Source organism: Manihot esculenta, chromosome 9 (assembly GCF_001659605.2).
Source record: "Manihot esculenta cultivar AM560-2 chromosome 9, M.esculenta_v8, whole genome shotgun sequence".
Classification (NCBI taxonomy): Eukaryota; Viridiplantae; Streptophyta; class Magnoliopsida; order Malpighiales; family Euphorbiaceae; genus Manihot; species Manihot esculenta.
In genome coordinates, this window is record NC_035169.2 from 32,961,569 (window position 1) to 32,980,740 (window position 19,172).

At 30.8% G+C, this 19,172-nt stretch overlaps 3 protein-coding genes across 7 annotated transcripts in view; 2 read left to right on the forward strand and 1 right to left on the reverse strand.

The window, feature by feature from the left end:
• The window catches only part of LOC110622209 (calcium-transporting ATPase 10, plasma membrane-type), a 35,993-nt gene extending 32,587 nt beyond the window's left edge, over window positions 1-3,406 (reverse strand). The window contains exons 1-6 of one of the 2 annotated variants that reach the window (XM_043959570.1): window positions 3,271-3,406; window positions 2,815-2,994; window positions 1,567-1,683; window positions 959-998; window positions 693-799; window positions 453-584 (exon numbers count right to left, since the gene is read on the reverse strand). In XM_043959570.1, coding sequence (XP_043815505.1) covers window positions 453-584; window positions 693-799; window positions 959-998; window positions 1,567-1,683; window positions 2,815-2,958 — 540 coding nt within the window. In that variant the 5' untranslated portion in view covers window positions 2,959-2,994; window positions 3,271-3,406. Of the gene's footprint in view, window positions 1-452; window positions 585-692; window positions 800-958; window positions 999-1,566; window positions 1,684-2,814; window positions 2,995-3,270 lie in introns of those variants that run through there. The other variant, XM_021766641.2, reaches the window with a different exon arrangement.
• A 2,296-nt stretch (window positions 3,407-5,702) lies between these two features.
• Window positions 5,703-10,903, forward strand: LOC110622211 (TOM1-like protein 1). Of its 2 annotated transcripts, XM_043959571.1 has the most exons (5): window positions 5,703-5,860; window positions 5,945-6,023; window positions 6,527-7,094; window positions 7,704-7,949; window positions 10,227-10,903. In XM_043959571.1, the coding sequence occupies exons 3-5, from the start codon at window positions 6,576-6,578 to the stop codon at window positions 10,647-10,649; spliced, it is 1,188 nt and encodes a 395-aa protein (XP_043815506.1). In that variant the 5' UTR covers window positions 5,703-5,860; window positions 5,945-6,023; window positions 6,527-6,575; the 3' UTR covers window positions 10,650-10,903. The 2 variants fall into 2 exon arrangements, with proteins under 2 accessions (XP_043815506.1, XP_021622334.1); XM_021766642.2 differs by lacking the exon at window positions 5,945-6,023 and having other exon boundaries at window positions 5,706-5,860; window positions 6,529-7,094.
• Window positions 10,904-12,143: 1,240 nt separating this feature from the next.
• LOC110623089 (probable arabinosyltransferase ARAD1) lies at window positions 12,144-16,247 on the forward strand. Of its 3 annotated transcripts, XM_021767960.2 has the most exons (10): window positions 12,145-12,795; window positions 12,890-13,063; window positions 13,437-13,594; window positions 13,681-13,828; window positions 14,538-14,653; window positions 14,744-14,882; window positions 15,149-15,259; window positions 15,388-15,456; window positions 15,987-16,095; window positions 16,185-16,247. In XM_021767960.2, the coding sequence occupies exons 1-10, from the start codon at window positions 12,316-12,318 to the stop codon at window positions 16,190-16,192; spliced, it is 1,512 nt and encodes a 503-aa protein (XP_021623652.1). In that variant the 5' UTR covers window positions 12,145-12,315; the 3' UTR covers window positions 16,193-16,247. The 3 variants fall into 3 exon arrangements, 2 of the variants coding, with proteins under 2 accessions (XP_021623652.1, XP_021623650.1); XR_006352079.1 differs by lacking the exon at window positions 16,185-16,247 and having other exon boundaries at window positions 12,144-12,795; window positions 14,744-15,053; window positions 15,987-16,078; XM_021767958.2 differs by having other exon boundaries at window positions 15,987-16,247.
• The last annotated feature ends 2,925 nt before the right edge of the window (window positions 16,248-19,172 follow it).

Genomic DNA, 19,172 nt, shown 5'->3' on the forward strand with positions numbered 1-19,172 from the left:
TTAGTTAGTTTGTTATTTAGATTTTATTTGATAAAAAAAAAATTAAAGAAAAAAATAATACCAGGTATTAAAAATCCAAATTGAATTGATTGAATGCATCAAACAACAAATAAGCCTTTTGTCACAAACTAGTGGGGATCAGCTAATGATTTTTTTTTTTTACCATTCAGCTCTATTTAGTATAAATCAGTAACTCAGTTTTAAAAATGCATAATGCTCAACCCCCCCCCCCCCCCCTAAAAATTGAAATGCAATTAATTGAATGCATCAAACAACAAATAAGCCTATTGTCACAACTCACAACCTAGTTGGTATCAGCTACTGATTTGTTTTTTTTTACCATTCATCTCTATTTGGTATAAATCAGTAACTCAGTTTTAAATATGCATACTGTTGAACCAACCCCACCCCACCCAAAAATAAATAAATAATAAAACAATGAAAGAAGTTACCCAAAAACTTTTTCCTTTTTTCTCAGGATAAGTGTTGGATCCAAATTCATTCCTTCGTTTTAGTAAGTCAGCATCATCTCCAAGAATTCCCTTCTCCAGATTTGTATTTAGAAGATCTGAAACCCCATGTACCTGACGCAAAGGTGCAGAAAGAAAGAAGAAAGGACAAAACATATAATAAATCCGAAAATGATGCCAAAAAAGAAAAATAAAACATAAGCAACAGGCTCAATAACTTACTCCCCCAATTTGCTCCAAGGTAACAACGCTGTTATCCCTCGTCATTGTGGAAAGTTCATCTTGTCCAATTCCGAAACCACCACTAGGTTTTGGTATGAATGCTACGCCTTTGCTCATTGAAAAACACAAATCAGTCCTTAAGCATATAATCATTATGCTTTTAAACAATAACTACTACAATAATGCAGCTGAAAAATAAATGGATTTGGCATGAAGATTTTCACTGCAAATATACTTGGCAAATAGGAGAAGAAAAATATACTTACCATCAGTTCTTTCACCAGCTGCTCGGAAAACATGTGCAGCCTATTGTGCAGCAGAAACTAAATTAAAATCCACACTAGGAATGTAACTGAAGAGACAAAATGAGCACTTCAACTTAGTGTTTGGTTAACTTAGTTGAACTAGAATTCTGTAGGAGAAATGAATTTCATTGTTTGTTTTATATAAATAAAATTCATATTTATAACTGGTTTAATTAGAATTTGAAATTTATTTGCTCTTAAATTCTTAATTTCTAAACAATCTAAATAAATATTTCTAATGTTTTCTAATTTTTGTCCATTTAAAAAAAATTCAATAATAATTTTCAAACCACCAAATAAATTGTTTTGTCGAAAAGTAACCGATAACTAGCTGTTGTTTTGATTAATTCTAGCCTTAAATTATTTTCGGTTAATGAGTTTTTTTTATTTAGATTATATTTACTTTTAGTATTTATTAATTATAAAATTATTATAATTCCTTTTAAATTGTATCGAAGAAATTAGTTTTAATTATATGAAATTAAATTTTAATTTTTTTAAATTAAATAAATAAAATATAAAATTCATTTAAAAGAGTGTTGTGAACAAAGAAGGGATGTATATTTTACTCGTATGGCTTGCGCGTGTGCTCTTATATTCCGTAGAGTCATCAGCCTCTCTTCTTCCTTTTTCAAGTCCAAAGTGTATCGAAATCGACGAGAGGCATTAAGTACAAGTGCAGCTTGCTAGCAGCAGACATATTAAATTATGTCAGTTTATAGTATAACGATTGTATCACATAAATAATTCTATATAATATAATAAATTTATAAAAATTTAATAAATAAATATATGTATATATATCTTAAAATAGATGAATAAATTTTTTAAATATATAATTAATTATTATTTTTTATATAAATAAATAATTATTTTTATATATATACTTTTATTCTATTAGTTTGTTACATTGTGTAAATATTTTATATGATACAATTATTATATTTTATAATTTTATTTAAAAATTAAGTTAAAACTTTGCCTAAATTAATTACCAATTATATTATATTTATTGATTTAATATCCAATTGAAATCTGGCAAAAAAATCCAATTGAAATCATTAATATTTTTTTTTTAAATTGTCTCCTATTTTATCGAGGAAATTTAAAGGTACGATGCTATTAGCAATAGAAAATCCATTAGGTAATAAATCCATTGTTATTAACAACGAATTAAAATTTTGTTATATTAATTGATATACCAATGAGATTTGCTTAAACTAGTTTATTTACCTTCCATTTATTCTGCTTTAATATTTTATAATATTTAAAACACATAAAAAATTAGTAGGTAGTGAAATATTTCTTAATTAAATGAAAATTATAATTTCTAAATTTTGAATATATTATTAATACTATTATTATATATAAATTTATTAATATTATTTATTTTTTAAAATACAACTAAATAATGAAAAGTATTTTTTTTTTTAAATATTTTTTATAAGCAAGGTTGAGTTTAGTAGTAATGCCCACAGCACTTTTAAAAAGAGAATTTAGATTTAATTGTGATCTCATTATTGGAGCACTCATGAATATTTCATAAAAAAATATATAATTTAATTAATTTTTAAATAATTATCTTATTTAAAATAAAATAATTTAATTATTTTTCTAATAAAAAAAACAAAATTGTGAATAATTTTCCTACAAAATAAATTATGCAAATAAAGGGTAAGACATCAGTACTACGCAAAACGTAAAATGGAGACAGTTAGATAAAACGAAAATAAAAATTCAGAATCAAGAATATTTTGAAATTCTAAAAATAAAAAATAACAATCGCACAGTGAGGAAAAAGAGTAAAAATTACATACTCTCCAGCGTCGCAGACGATCAATAGGAACATTTTTTACAGTCCGTATATCAAAAGGATTGCCCTCCTCGTCGGAAGACACAGATTCTTCAGCCGTCTCAACATCATATCGCCGTCTGTACGGCGAGCCTCCGAAACTACTCATCGTCGTTCACTAATTGACTAAAAAATTTGCCTGTTGCTGTGAAATGTAGATCAAATTAATTACACTTCGTTGTTGCGTACTCTACGTTTCTGGCTCCATTAAGTGGTAAAATTGTAAAAGTTTCACTTGAATTTAACACAATGTTTGGATAATTTTAGGAGAGGAAAAAGGAAAATAAATGAAGGAAAACACTTTTATTTTTTCTATTTTATTTTCCTTTTTTACTTGGAAAAAAATGAAAATAAATTTATTTTCTATAGATAAATTAGAAATTAGAGAAAACGACTGATAAAAGCATCACTATAAGCTTACCTCTCTGTTTTTTTATTTTGTTGTTTCCTCTTCTGACAGATCTACGGAAAAATCAAAGAAGCAACATATGGATGATCTCCTCTTATAAGTATTGGGCAGCAAGTTGGGGCTGCTGGAAGATTGATGATGATTTAAGAGTCTAAATAACAACCAAAAAATAAAATTAAAAAAATTAAAAAAGTGCATACTCTTCCAGATAAGTAAAGAATAAAAAACTTATAGATTTGTGAAGAAAAGAATCAGGATTTTTATTTAATTCTTCTTTCTTTGCAGTTCAAGTTCCAGGTAGTAGTTAATTCTTATACTCCTTCAAGGATAAAAGAAGTATTATAGGATTCTTTTTGGAAGCAGCAACAATAATCAATCAAAGGGCTACCGTTGAATCTCATGTTAATTTGTATATTTACTATGTTGGATTTTGGCACTCCTTTCGTTAAGTTAAGTTTTGAATAAATTAAATTTAACATATATCATATATAATGTTGAGTTTAAATATTTTTGCTCTATTTTAATTTTGAGAATATATTGAATTTGATGTTATTTTAAAATAAGAGTAATGTGAGAGCCGCTATTCATAAAAAATTAAGAAGACATATTTAAGAATTTTTTGTAAGACTTCAACAATCATTGAAAAAAAAAACAGAATCAAGCTTAGTCTATGATGCTTGCTTGTAAGCTTAAATTATTCCTTCAATTTAATAGTCTTGTTTCTCAGCCATTTTCAATTCCTGCACAGCCTGCAAGTGCTGGGCCTGTTCTTTTTCACTTTACTTCATGTTTGGAATAACTTTGCCATATGCCTCGTCTCCATACTTATTTTCTATTTTTTACTTTTAAAATCATAACTTTTTTTATTTCACCTTCAGTTTTTGTAAGCAAGAATTTCATAATAATTAAATTATTTTTTTTAATCATTTCTCTTATTTATAATGAAAATTTACTCTTTAACTTAAAAAAAACTATTTTTAAATAAATAAAAATCATACATAATTTTATAATTTTTTTTGTAAATGTAAATAAGCATCAAGAAATTTCATTATTTTCTCAATTTATTTTAATTATTGTCTAAATAGAAAAAATTCTTTTCTTTTTAACCCACTTGTGCGAAACAAACCTGTTTCCTAGACAAAGCACACTAGAAAACTACACAATTCCATAGAAAACCTCCATTTACAAATAAATAAATTACCCATCATTTTTAAATAAAATCTTTCTCCTACCTCCTTCCTATTTCAGCAAATTTTTTTTTTAAGTCGTAATGAATTCATACTTGCTTTAGTCACACATGTTCATAAAGAGAGGATTGCTATGATATAAAATTAGGAATAAGTTCAAATTTGTGTATGTACTTTTTGTCGGAATCAAATAATTTCAATTTTAATATTTTTTTCCATATAAAACTATACTTTTAGGGCTAAATAAATCAAAACATATTAAAATATTAATTATTTTGATAATAAAATGTTATTTTTATAATTTTTAGATAATAAAATATTATTACAATTTTTAACAATAAAATACATTATTTCTAAAAAAAATTATATAAATAATATTTTATTATTGAAAAATGAATATTTAGTATGTTAGGGTTTATTTGGCCTTAAATACAAAATTATAAATTTATTTGACTAAAAATTAAAATTAGACTTATTTGATTTCCGATGGATTTAGACTTATTTCCATATAATAGTAGTGCCTTGCATGATATAAACTTCTCTTAGCATCGACTCAAACTGGTACCAATTTTACTGCTAAAAGCTAGAGAGGCAATTGCTATAATACCCCTCTCTAATTTAATCTAGAAAGAATCTTATTATCTTATTATTTTATATATCGAGTTGATTTATTTTAAGATTTTCTTTTATGGGGATCAGATGTTTGTATTCTGGTTATATCTAGGCGTCTTTTAGATGCTTATTGTAATACTAGTTTCCTCTCTTTGAACTACAACCTATGGTTAGATGGTATAGGCCGGCCATTTTCTCCTAGTAATGAATTTCATGGGAAAAAAACAATAGAGATTGCTGCAATTACAAAGCCAATGGCTAGAGATAAAAGGAGCATGGAATTTGTAAGCAACAGGAAGAGTAAGACAAGCAGTCAGCCATGTTCAATGCCAAACTGAAGTAGCTGATCGAAGGCGCCGGAGCTGCGCGTGGTGGTGGGAGGCGGCATGAGTAGTAGAGATAGAGTAGAGGGAGAGAATGCAAAGGACACAACAGTAATTCTCGTTTTACGATATATTCGCCTCATTGTAATTTTATGAATTGGGTTATAAAGGTTAGGCGTGGAAAAGTTTATTAAGAAAAAACTTAAAGGGGCCCAGTTGCCGAGGTTGCGTGTACAAGTGTAAAGAGCTGAGTTTCATGAATAGTGATGCGGTGTTGCTACACAATAACCGAAAAAAAAAAAGTCCACGAAACTAAACGCGGAATTAGAAATATATACTCCAAAACAAATTATATTTTATTTTATAAATAATTCTTTAGCGAAAATATTTGAGAGAGAGGAGACTGAAACTCCAAGGAGGATCAAGACTTTGCCCACTCAACTCGGCAACAACAAGCTTCTATCTCTCTTTCATTGAAAGGTAACTTACTTTCTTCTTAATTCTTCTCAATTTTCTGTTTTTATTAGAAGAAAAAAATTGAACAGATTTTTTTTTTTTTATTAGTTATAGCGCTGTTCTGTTTGCTCGATCTGATGATTTGCTGTTCTGGACAAAAGACGAATTTTTTTTGGTAAAAAAAAAAGGTAATAAATTGTAGTGCTTAATAGTTTTTTCTTCCCCTCTTTTTTTTTTTTTTTTTGATATATATAATATCGAAGACTTAGAAGTACTGACGAAAGAGTTAGTCAGATATTGGTCGCCAAGAAGAACGTTATTTTTTTTTATTTATATAATTTTGGGGATTGGAAATCAGTTCCTTTTTCTCTGTAAATTCTTATTTTTTGGGGAATTGTTTGATTTCTGGTTTCTCAGTTATGGTTTTTGGTTCCGAGGAAAGATGGGATTTGCTAAAATTAAATTGTTTTTCTTTTTTAAGTAAAAATTTGGTAGTTTGGTTTTTTAAATTATGGGATTTCATTGGTTAGGTAAGTTGACTCGGAGCTAATTCCTTTTGGAGAAGCAACCAAACAGATTGTCATTTTGGTGTAGTTTGTTGGATTTCTTATTTTCTTTTTTCAATGTTTAACATCTATATGTAGAAATCTTGGTTATTCTGTTCTGATATATTTTTGGCCTTGCGTTTTTAGGACAAAATAAGCAGATTTTCCATTAGGGTTTTGAAGAGACTGTGAGAATGAGTGACAATTTGATGGATAAAGTAAGTGCATTTGGTGAGCGCCTCAAGATTGGAGGTGCTGAGGTGGGTCGAAAAATGACTGCGGGGATGAGCTCAATGAGCTTCAAAATGAAGGAGCTGTTCCAAGGTCCAAATCAGGCTGATAAACTTGTTGAGGAAGCCACAGCAGAGACTCTTGAGGACCCTGATTGGGCCTTGAATCTTGAACTCTGTGACATGATTAATCATGAAAAGGTCAGCAGTGTTGAATTAATCCGTGGAATAAAGAAGCGGATCATGCTGAAGAATGCTAGGATTCAGTACTTGGCCTTGGTGTTACTGGAAACATGCGTTAAGAATTGTGAGAAAGCTTTCTCAGAGGTTGCAGCTGAGAGGGTCCTTGATGAAATGGTGAAACTGATTGATGATCCTCAAACAGTTGTTAATAATCGGAATAAGGCTTTGATGATGATTGAAGCATGGGGAGAATCAACTAGTGAGCTGCGCTATTTACCTGTTTATGAAGAGACATACAAGGTACGTATTCTGCTTGCTATTTAATATTTCCACTCTCTAGTTTGGCTGCCCGAAAATCAGAATAAAAGTAAGGAAAATTTTGTTTCAGTTTCTTATTTATTTTTAGGCTTGTTTAAAATGAAAAGTAACCTTGATTATAGTTCAAATGGTTGTCTAAATATCAACTTAGGATAGGCTTGGTATGGGGTTAACAAAATAAGGTTAATTGTTGTGTGCATCTTTTCATGGAGTAATAGTTAACCCCTAAAAGAATAATTTCTTTTATGATGTTTGGTTTAGTATTGAAAATGAGGTTAACCATTAACCCATTTAACTTATATAATACCATTCCGGATGTTGCACAATATTTGTTATTTTGGCCCTTCTTCTAGGTGAGAGCCTAACCTGTGCATTTTGTTGAACACCCTATGAATATTAATACTAGAATATTGAACAAAAGGGAGACATGAAGTGTGTGTGTGTGTGTGTGTGTGTGTGTGTGTCTGTGGAGTGCAGTCTTGTTTTAGAATTTGATGTTAAATTTGGATACTCTTGGTTAACACAGAGTTGTGACTTCTTGAACTCTCCTATTTTCTCCCTTACTCTGGCTTTGTTCCTTTTCTGTTAAAGAGCCTAAGATCGAGGGGTATCCGGTTTCCTGGTCGTGACAATGAGAGTTTGGCACCCATCTTTACCCCTCCTCGTTCAGTTTCAGCACCAGAAGTGGATGCTACTCTTGCACACCAGATTCAGCCTGATATTCCTGTGGTAACCTTTACAGCTGAACAAACAAAAGAAGCATTTGATGTGGCAAGAAATAGTATTGAACTTCTCTCAACCGTGTTGTCCTCCTCCCCTCAACAGGATGTTTTGAAGGTACTTTTATCTTGCAAGTTGTCTTTTCCTACTTGTTTTGCTTTTGATATCCTAGCCTGGATTAGTTTTAAAATATTTAGTCTACTTGGATATACTCGTCTCTTGTGATGTGAGATGCTTAAAACATTTTATGAAGCTGTGTTTTTCTATCTTCTATTCTTTCACAGTTTCACTTGGTGAAATTGGCCAGGAAAATTTGAAGATCTTAATTGACTAAATCACTTCCAGTGTTTGCTTGTACTGTATTTAGACCTCAGTTCTTATTCAGGAATTGGAAGATCATTGGTGCAATCGGTTTTCTCAATTGGTTCATGGCCAATTCATACATTGTTGCAACTCAGTTTTGTTCATGATAGATTCTTTGCTTATATGATTGTTTAGGGCTTATTAGAGAAATTTAAAATGATTAAATAAGGTGATTTAACTTTCTTTTAGTCTTTGGATTGATTTTTTAAAGATTTATTACCTTAAAGTGATCAGGATTTCATAAGCAGTGCATTTAGTTTTAGGCATTGTTGATACATAATGGTGATTGGAGCATCAGGGGAAGAGATAAAGCGATCAGGATTTCTTAAGGAATAACTATTGCTGTGAGATCAATTGGTATGGTTTTGGGGATTTCAAACAATAGTTTCTTTCCAGTGTAGTTTTCTTTTTGTCTGACTGCTACAATAGATGAAATTCTTACTCTTGTTTTGAATAAAAAGGAAGACCTTTAGAATTAGTGGTTCGTGTCACAGGAAAGTATTCTGTCAACTATCTTTTGCTTTATTGCCACATGGCTTGGAGCTCTGGTGTTGGTCTATGCTATATATATTGAATATTGTGCTTAAATGTTTATGAAGCTTCAACCAGCTGGGGTGGAAGTTTGGTTGGATGGTTATAGGAAAGCGATTTTCTAAGCTACATCTTGTGCTATGTTGATGGCATACCCATCTCTTTTTTTACTTGCCTCACTAATTTTGTTGGATTTCTGCACCTTTAGCATTCAGCATAACATTTGTTTTTCTCCTTTCCCTTTGATGCCTTTTACAACTTCCTAATTTTTGTCTATATTGGTTTGGAATAAACAGAAAGATTTATTGTTTCTCCAAATTTGTCAATGAGGATAAAAATATATTGGCTGCACTTCTATGCATTGGAGGCTTGCCTATAGATACAATTCAAAAAGCCTTGCTACAATTTTGCAAATGTGCAGCTGTCATGTTTGAACCAGAACCATGCCTTATCAAATGCTTACTGTGAATAAAGCAAGTGACCTGCTTCTTGAAAGTTCATGTAGAAGAGCAAAAATGCATTATGATATTTAAATTAGGAAGCCCTGAGAAGTCTTCAACCCCTGAGATTAGGACAAATGAGATGAGAGATAAAGAACATTTAGAGGAGAAGGTGAAGGGGGGAGGGGGTTGGGGTGAGGGAAGTATGCTGCTTATGAGCTCATCATTTTTCTGCCTCATGCTTTTAACTCCTATTATCTCCCTGCATCCTGAATTATCCTCTTGTTGATGCCATCAGTCCGATTCACTCAATTTATTCTACCACCAACATTTTACAGTTACTTTTCAGACATAGCCTTGCTTTGAACAATATTTATGAAAAGGATTAGATCGACTGTTTGTAGCATCTGCGAACGTTATCAAAAATTGATAATATTTTTATAAATAATCTATGTCATTGAGAATTCAAAATCTGAACATGCACATACTTCTACTGTGCTCTATGTATGCACATATCTTTCTGTCTCCATTCTTCATTGTTTTGAGAAGGGAATCCTCTATATTTTGGTTTAGAAGACATTTGCTTATTTGATTTTGACTATAGTGCTATATTAAGTTGCAATTGCATCAATCTGTGGTGGTGAAATAAAGTGACACTGCTATTGCTTGGTAAGCATGTCTTACTTTAGAGCTGATTGATTATGCAAGTATCAGGAATGGCAAAAATAAGCATCAACTAAGCCCTGTTTGCCATTGAATTTAGGGTCAAATTTTTTTTCTTTTCCTTTTTTTTAAAATAAAAACACCATTTTAGATGTGTTGAAAATTTGAAAACTAGTTTGGAATAAAATCTTTTTATGGCTAAAGTATATCAAATTTAATTCTTGATCAATTTTTAATACTTTCTAATTAATATATTTAAGATTTTTTTTTTTGACAGCAGCCTTATTAGCAATGTTAAACAAACCTTTACTTCATGTTTACAAAAAAATTTTAAAAACCTGAGCAACAAGTATCTAATGTTGTGAAGTCTTAAGTGATGGATTCTCTCCATTTGCAGGATGATTTGACAACTACACTCATCCAGCAGTGTCGTCGATCTCAATCTACCGTTCAGAGAATCATCGAGACAGCAGGAGATAATGAAGCCCTGCTTTTTGAAGCCTTAAATGTGAATGACGAGATTCAGAAAGTTCTCTCCAAGTATGAAGACTTGAGGAAGCCATCAGCTGTTTCTTCTGAGCCAGAGCCTGCTATGATTCCCGTTGCTGTGGAGCCCGATGATTCACCTGTCTATGCAAGAGAAGATGCTTTAATAAGGAAGCCAGCAGGTTCAAGGGGTGGAATCCATGGGGGAAGCAACGATGACATGATGGATGATCTTGATGAAATGATCTTTGGTAAGAAAAGTGGAGGCACATCTGAAGGTGCACAGGACCCAAAGAAACAGCAACCTTCAAAGGATGATCTCATTAGCTTCTGAGCTGCTGGGTTCAGAAGATTCCATATGTTTAGGAAAGAGGCCATTGACATACGGCCATTTATGTGTTCCATATGAAGTAAGTTTGACTTTAAAATGGTTGAAACCTTCATAGCAGCTGGCGGATTTTTCTTTTGCATAGCACTTGACCTTTTTTTGTCAATTCCTGTAAGTAGTTTATGTCCTGGATTGATGCAATTGCTTGACATTCTACACGCATAAATTTATCGAACATTCAGTTATTTGGTTCTTATAAACATTGCGATATTGGAATGACGTGATATCAGTAGTACTAGTGATGGCTGTTATTTGCAGGCATCTGTCATCAAATGAAAGGGCTATCTGATTCTTGTAATTTCTTCTTCAAGGCCCATGTTAAATCCGTTCTCCAAAGTCTTTAACTTGACAGGAATTATATAAAAGTCTCTTATTTGATTTGCATTAGCAGATCATTTTGCTTTTGTGCAAGATAAATTGTGCAATGTTGTGATTATCATAATGTCCTCTAATTTATTATGATTTCAATTATATTTTGAGCATTATTATAATTTTTAACGTAGAGGCATATTTTTTTTTTGAAGGAAAGAGACATACTTCTTGACAAGCTTATTTGTATACTAAATAATAAATATATTCGTATCATACGTTCGAATAAGTTCTTGACATGCAAAAGAATAGGTTTTTAAAAACAGGAGGCGGCTTAAAGCGTAAATGATTTAATAACTCATTACCCTTTAATTAGATAAAGAAAATAAAAGGAAAAATAAATTTTTAATTTTTATTTAAATATCAAGTAAAGAGGAAAAAATATGAGGAAATCTTATATTTTCAATTCTCTTAATTGATCTAGGAATTTTTTTAAATGAAAATTTAAAATAAATGTTATCTATGTGAAAGTTAATTGGGCGTCTTAAAATGAAAGTGGGTAATAGTAATATTTATTTTCTTTATAAAAAACTATATTCCTCTCTTATGTTTAACTACTCTAATTTCTTTTATATATTAAAAAAATAATTATTTTTTATTAAATGATAATTTTTTATTAATTATATATATATTTTAATATAAAATAAAAATATTAAATTGTAGTAAAATAATAAAATCATTACTAATAATATATACATTATGTTAAAAATAATATAAAATTAAATAGAATTATAAAAATAAATTTATATATTATTATAGTATAAAAAAATAAGAATAAATAATTTTTTAGAATATTTAAAAATTAAAACCGAAAAAAGTAATAATAAATTTCTTTTATTTTCTTTAAGAAAATTCATCATTGTCGCCTTTGAATTTTTACTATCAGAAAATAAATATACTCATTCATAATTAATGGCGGGTGCTTTTCTTAACCTCACTGTTGGAATTATGTGTATATTTGATGATAAAATTAAAATTAAAGGATTAAATTGTTTAATTTTTAAAAATTAGGAAACTAATTCATTATTAAACGTAAAATGCAGGGATGGGATTATAAATTTTCCTTTCCGTTCTGCTTCTTTTCTTCTTTCCTTCGATAATTTCACTTCATTTCTTCACTGTTCCCACTTCCCACTGGCACTATTTTTTAGATCTCCACAGCCATAAGCTTCTTCTCCAAAAACACCGAAACATCTCTTCAGCACTCTTACTTCGATCTCCATAGCCATAAACAATTACAAAAATGCGAAGCAAGCTGCACATAACGCCATCGTCAAGATCCAGATCCCCAATTCTCCTCCTCACACTCTCCTTCCTCGCCATCTCTCTCCTCTTCTTCCTCTTCTCCCTTTCTTCCTCCCAAACCCGGATCCAGTCCCCCTACTTGAACCCTAGTCTCGCCTTCAAGCCCGAAACCTCCTTTCTCGCTTCTCTCGAGCACTTTCTCGCTGAAAAAGCTCCCAGATCATCTTCAACTCGCGATGATACGGTTATCCAAGTCACCGACGAGGAGGTGACTGAATTGGATAAGGAAATGTACAGGAAGGAGAGTGAGAGAGTGTCTGGGAATCCGTACTACCCTCTTGAGTTTCCGATTAGGGTTTATGTGTATGAGATGCCGAGGAAATTCACCTATGATTTGCTTTGGCTGTTTAGGAATACTTATAGAGAGACTGATAATCTCACCTCTAATGGCAGCCCCGTGCATCGATTAATTGAACAGGTTTAAATAGTGTTGTTATTCTTTTATTTGTCTTTGTAATTAACTTTGTGGTTTATGATCCGATAATTTATCTTTAATTTTGTTTTGGCTGCAGCATTCCATTGATTATTGGCTTTGGGCAGATTTGATAGCTCCAGAATCAGAGAGGCTTTTGAAAAGTGTCGTGAGAGTTCATAGGCAGGAGGAAGCCGACTTGTTCTACATCCCTTTCTTCACTACAATCAGCTTTTTCTTGCTTGAGAAGCAACAATGCAAGGCTCTTTATAGGGTGTGAGTGCAATTCCAAGGTTTACTTGTTAGTTATTCTTCCTCGGTTTTATTTATTTATTTTATTTTTGTTATGGACTTATCCTGCTTCATTTTTCCTATTTCGAACATAAATATGAATCAGTTTCATGCTGTAATTAGACTTCAATAGCGCCCAACAATTGTTAATTTGGAGATTTAAGTTTAATTTAGGAGCTAAGGTTGTATGGGTACGCTATATTGAACATTTGAAATGATTTTCACAGCTTGCAGTACTGAGAACCAGCAATTTGTGCTTGTAAAGTTGAGATTTCTTTTTATCTTTAAACTGACATGAAGTTTTAGACTTTCTTCAGCATTCTGAAAATATAAAGCACTGGTTTATGTGGCTATAGGAAGCATTGAAGTGGGTGACAGATCAGCCTGCATGGAAACGATCTGGAGGGAGGGATCACATTCTTCCCGTTCATCATCCCTGGTCTTTCAAGTCTGTTCGTAGATATATGAAAAATGCAATTTGGTTGCTACCTGATATGGACTCCACAGGGAACTGGTGACTATATGACTAAAGTTGGAAATTGAGTCTACATTTGACTGCTTGGTTAGATTATGTCTTCTAATCATCATTTAAAATGTCAGGTACAAACCAGGGCAAGTGTTTCTGGAGAAAGATCTAATTCTTCCATATGTCCCCAATGTTGATTTGTGTGATGCCAGGTGTTTATCAAAAAGTGAATCAAAGAGAACCACCCTACTTTTTTTCCGTGGGCGGCTTAAAAGAAATGCAGTAAGATTTATTTATTTTTTATTTTGTTTATTTATTTATATTTTTGTGTCTGTGAAATCAAATGCAGTAAGATTTTAGGTAACCGATCAGTTTGCATTTTGGATAATCAATAGGGTGACATGAGTAGGTTAACTGCAGTTAGTGGAATAAGATATATGTCAGTTTTTGTTGGTTGTGGAATTGAGAAAGAGTTTATCGTTATGTTTGTGCTATGATTCTTTTAGTGACTAATGAACAAGACAGGTAAATGGCAATGGTATTCTGGATTTTATGTTGGATGTTCATGTTCACAGTTCAGAAAATAGTGCAAAACTTTCTCATGCCATGCTGTCAATGAAGAATCAGGGAAAAATGAGATAAAAGATAAAAAAGAACAATTGGAATTTGGAATTATAGATTTTGCTTGAGGATTTATTTTGACATTGTATGAGCTTTTCTAACCCTAGTAGGCTGATATCATGTTAATTATAATCGGTTAGCTACTTCCGTGATTAATGAAGACTTTGAACTGTGGCTTGCTAACTTGTTTGAGAATCTGATGTAACAACTCAGTGACTTGATTTAGGCCTCCCTTACTAATAAAGTTGGAGTTTGATCACATGATCTTTGTATTTGGTAATCTGATTGCTGTGACATTTCTTCTTTGCTGCACGTGCTTCATGTTTTTATTTCATGATGTAGTTGCTTAATTAGCTGTATTCTTCTTTAGGGTGGGAAGATACGTGCTAAACTTGTATCAGAACTAAGTGGTGCTGACGGAGTCATTATAGAGGAGGGGACAGCTGGGGATGGAGGGAAATCAGCAGCTCAGATTGGCATGCGCAAGTAACTAAATTGGATTTTTACCCTTTTTTTTTCTCGATTTAGTTTTATTGCTTCTTTTAATTAAAATAGTGTTGCTTCCCATGTCACCAGGTCCATCTTTTGCTTAAATCCAGCTGGTGACACTCCATCATCCGCCAGATTATTTGATGCTATTGTCAGTGGGTGCATCCCTGTAATAATTAGTGATGAATTGGAGCTCCCTTTTGAAGGGATACTTGATTATAGAAAGGTGCACATGCATTTTGTAGCTTGTATTGTTGTTTCCTTTTTATCAAATTCAATGTATCTTGGACGCTTTCCTTTTTTGGTCTAATAGATGTTGGCATAGACTGATAGTAGTGGGATGGCCTATCTGAGGTTGGAATTAAGTCTGCATTTTACTGAGCCATAGAATCAACATGTGACTACCTGTTCTTCAGACAAATATGGTTCTCCTTAAAAACCCTTTACTTGGTGATAACTGATGCTTCAATCTCACTTGATCCTTGAATGCAGATAGCTTTATTTGTTTCATCTTCTGATGCCATGCAACCAGGGTGGTTGTTGAAATTTTTGAAAGGTATTGGCGCTGCTCAAGTAAGGGAAATGCGACAGAAACTTGGTCAGGTATGTGACTCTATTTTGTTCATATAAATGCCAGATTTTTTAAACTTATTTTTTTAATTAAATCAATTGACTGATTGTTTTATTTTGTTAATTAAAGCAAATGATTTTGTTGGTCTCATTTCTTTCAGTACTCGAGGCATTTTCTGTATTCTAGTCCAGCTCAGCCCTTGGGTCCAGAAGACTTAGTCTGGAGAATGGTCGGTAACTCTCTCTTTGTAGCCAAAAATTTTACTTGTATCATAGTTGTATTTGTGGGTGTCTATTTGTGTGAATAAGCATTTTTTAGAAATTAGCTGGCATGTGATTATCTCTTGGCATGTTAACCAAATATTTCTTTGTTTTGTTATGGTTCGTGAATTTCATTGCTTCAATGCAAAAGCTTTTCTTATTAGTATATCCTCTGTGTTTGAACAAATAGATGTGGTGGAGACTATATCCCTTTTCCATGGGAACTATTTTTTCTCGTCAAAACATAGGACTATTAATTGTTTTCCCGAAACTCCTAGTTTTCTGTGGAACTGTGAATGAGTCATCACCCGTTCTATTTGTTTTGAAAATACTGAGAGAAGCACCCATAATGTGGCATCTTGAAGCCCTTGCAGCCATAGTTTTAAAGTTGGAACTTTCTTATTTAATTCAGTGGAAAGCTATTTGATATTGAGTCATGTCTGTCTTTAATTCCTGTTCAAAGTGGCGTCTCATTTTATGTTTATTGTGCTATAAACAGATGGCTGGTAAATTGGTGAACATCAAACTTCACACTCGAAGATCACAGCGTGTGGTGAAAGAGTCTAGGAGCATATGTACTTGTGACTGTAAACGGGCGAACTTTACAGGTCCGAATATAGTCTAGGCTAAGATCTCTCATATTTGAAATCATTCTTTCACGTGTGGATATAAACCTGATATATTTTTCATGTTTCAGCTATTTGATCCTTGAACTATACTGAGCTGTGGAAGTTAAACAAGTATTGATGTTCTTTGTTTCTGTTTCCTGCCTTCACTGGTGTGCCACAATTTTTGCGTGTATTTAAATGGGAATTATAGTTTCTCATCGCGTAGCAGAGTAGCTTACTTTGGCAACTTGTATTATACGTGCATTGCTTTCCCATATACCACCAGCTATTAGACTAGTAGAGAAAAGCACGTGAGACCTATCGGATCCACATTCAAAATAGGCATCTTCTCGCATGGTCTATGTTCAACCTTAAGACAAGGGAGAAGTTTCCTGCAGGATACATACTTGGATTCATTGACAATCTATGATGATCGCACTAGTTTACCTTCATATGTTTCTATAAGGCTTTGCAGTTATCTCAGAACGGCATATTTCTCTACGAAAGCCAATGCCTAGAGGGAAGCCGTAGTTCCTCCCATTACAATCTTATGATCCATCTTCAGAGATGAATTTATAATGCGTCCATGTGCAGGAAATAAGTAAACACTATAGTAAAGCACACGGAATTCCACACATTCCAATAAACTAGAGTTTATTACATCTTAGGTCTAGTAATAGGTCCATTGAGCTTTAGCTGCCCATTAACATTTTAAACGAGAAATTTCCTCTTTTCCATACTATTGAAATATTCCTAGCAGTTAAAATTTCTGCAATGTGTAAAGCCCAGGTGCTATCTTAGAACACTTCCAGCTTTTCCTTTTGCCACACCATCCATTTAGTTGTTGTAGTGTTGAAGTTAAATACTTGACAGAATTTCCATAAAAGAAAATGGGTGATTATGCATGTTGGAATCCTTTTTCCCCGGTAGCATTTACGTTCAATTTATATAACTTCACATTACTCATGATTCAATTTTTTAATTGAATAGTCGTTCTAAATAATCGGCATTAGAGAATTTAGGATTATTAACTCTGCAATTGAGAAATTTTTAACAGTTTCTATGTTCATATTAACCGAGCAAGAAAATTATTCCATTTTAAAAAATTAATCCTAGATTAGTTCTAGACTTCGTTGCTCTCTTATTTTTCCAAGCACTTGAAAAAATAAAAAATAAAAAAAAGCTACAATTTGCTGCTATTGTATTCAACTATTGAACAAATAACTGAATATGGGTAATTGGGTATGGTGCAAAAATTAAATGAAGATTAATTACTCTGATCAAATTAAAGTTATTTTTTCTCAATTACTGTCTTGATTAAATAAAACAACATCTAATTGGATATGATATTAAGTTACAGCATAAATAAGAAAAAGAAAGAACAATGCAATAACTATTAAAAAAAAAAAGAAGAAACATTTGTTTTATTCCATATAATACTTATTATGTATGACATAATGTTAATAAGCAGTTGTGCAACATTTATTTCTCTTTTGAATAATCTGATATGACAATACTATTTATTTTCGCATGTAATGAAATACTTGGAGAAAAATTATACAAATATGAGCATCATAAAGAAAATATAAAAAAATCTCAAACATTAATAAGTAGTTTACCTTTGTAAAAAAATTTAATTTATCACTTTTATCGTTTATGGTTCAAAAGATCCGTATGAAAGTTGTCTTTCATTCCTTTACACTTGCTGTAATGTTTGGTTTGAAATAAAATTTAATATATCTTTGAAATGTTTTTTTAAGAAGGCATAATTATTGTTATCTTAATTAGGGCTCAGCATTCGGTCGGTTTGGTTTTAAATCGAACCGAACCGAATAAATCGAAAACTAAAATTTTAGTATTTATGAAAATCGAATCGAATCAATTTTGGTCAGAAACCAAATAGAATCAAATCGATCTGATTCAGTTCGATTCGGTTTGGTTTGATCAGTTTCGATTTTTAATAATTTTTTTATTTTTTACACTTTATTTTTAATTTTTTAAAATTTAATTAAAATATTTTAATTTTAATATAATTTAATTTCTCTATATTATTAAAAATAACATATTATTATCACTAATCGGTTTGGTTTGATTTTCTTTTATTTTTTCTGATCAAAATCGAACTAAAATAACTGAAATTTTTAAAATTAAAAATCGAATCGAACTGAATTGAATAAAAAATCAAACTAAAATTTAAAATTAATTCGATTCGGTCAATTTTTTCGATTTAAATCGAATAGTGCTCACCCTAATCTTAATAATACTTGCAGCATATTAGAACTGTATAAATATAATATTTTTTATAATTAACTATAAAATCTGTTTTTGATAATTCATCATATGATCCAATTTTAATAAAAAAGTCAGACGAATTCTTACTAAATCATATATGATTTTATATTTTTTTAAAATAAAAATTATATAAATTAAAAGAATGAATTCTTCCATTCTAAATAAAAAAATTGAAAAAAAAAGTTGATTTTATTTAAATTTTTATAATTTTTTTATTTTAAATAATAATATATGAGTTTAATGTTTAAAAATTATGATGCCCCTTGTGTTTTACTTATATTTTTTTTATTCATATAAGCTTTTTTTTTTTTTTATCAAATTGTTGTTTTGTTTTTTAGAATAAATACTCTCTTTATTAGCTTGCTAATATGTTTTTCTTTTAGAATAAGTAGAATGATTTTCATATATTCGGATTGGATCTCCTTGAACTATTTTAAAGGCGCATATTCGTATTGGTCTAACGCATTAAAAATAAATAAATACAAAAAAAAAAGTTAAATATATAATTGCCCACTGACTTTTATCTCAAATGTCATTTGACACTATTTTTTATTATTAATTTTTAAATTTAATTTTTACGAAAATATAGCTATTTAATTATTATGCGAACACATATTTTATTAAATATTATGTTTTATAAAATTTAAGAATTAAGAATTATAAATTAATAAAAAATTACTCTCTCTCTTATAATTTATTATTTTTTATCTTAAAATTATTAGCTATTTTTTATTATAATAATATATAAATTAACTATTATAATTCTATTTATTTTTATTTATTTT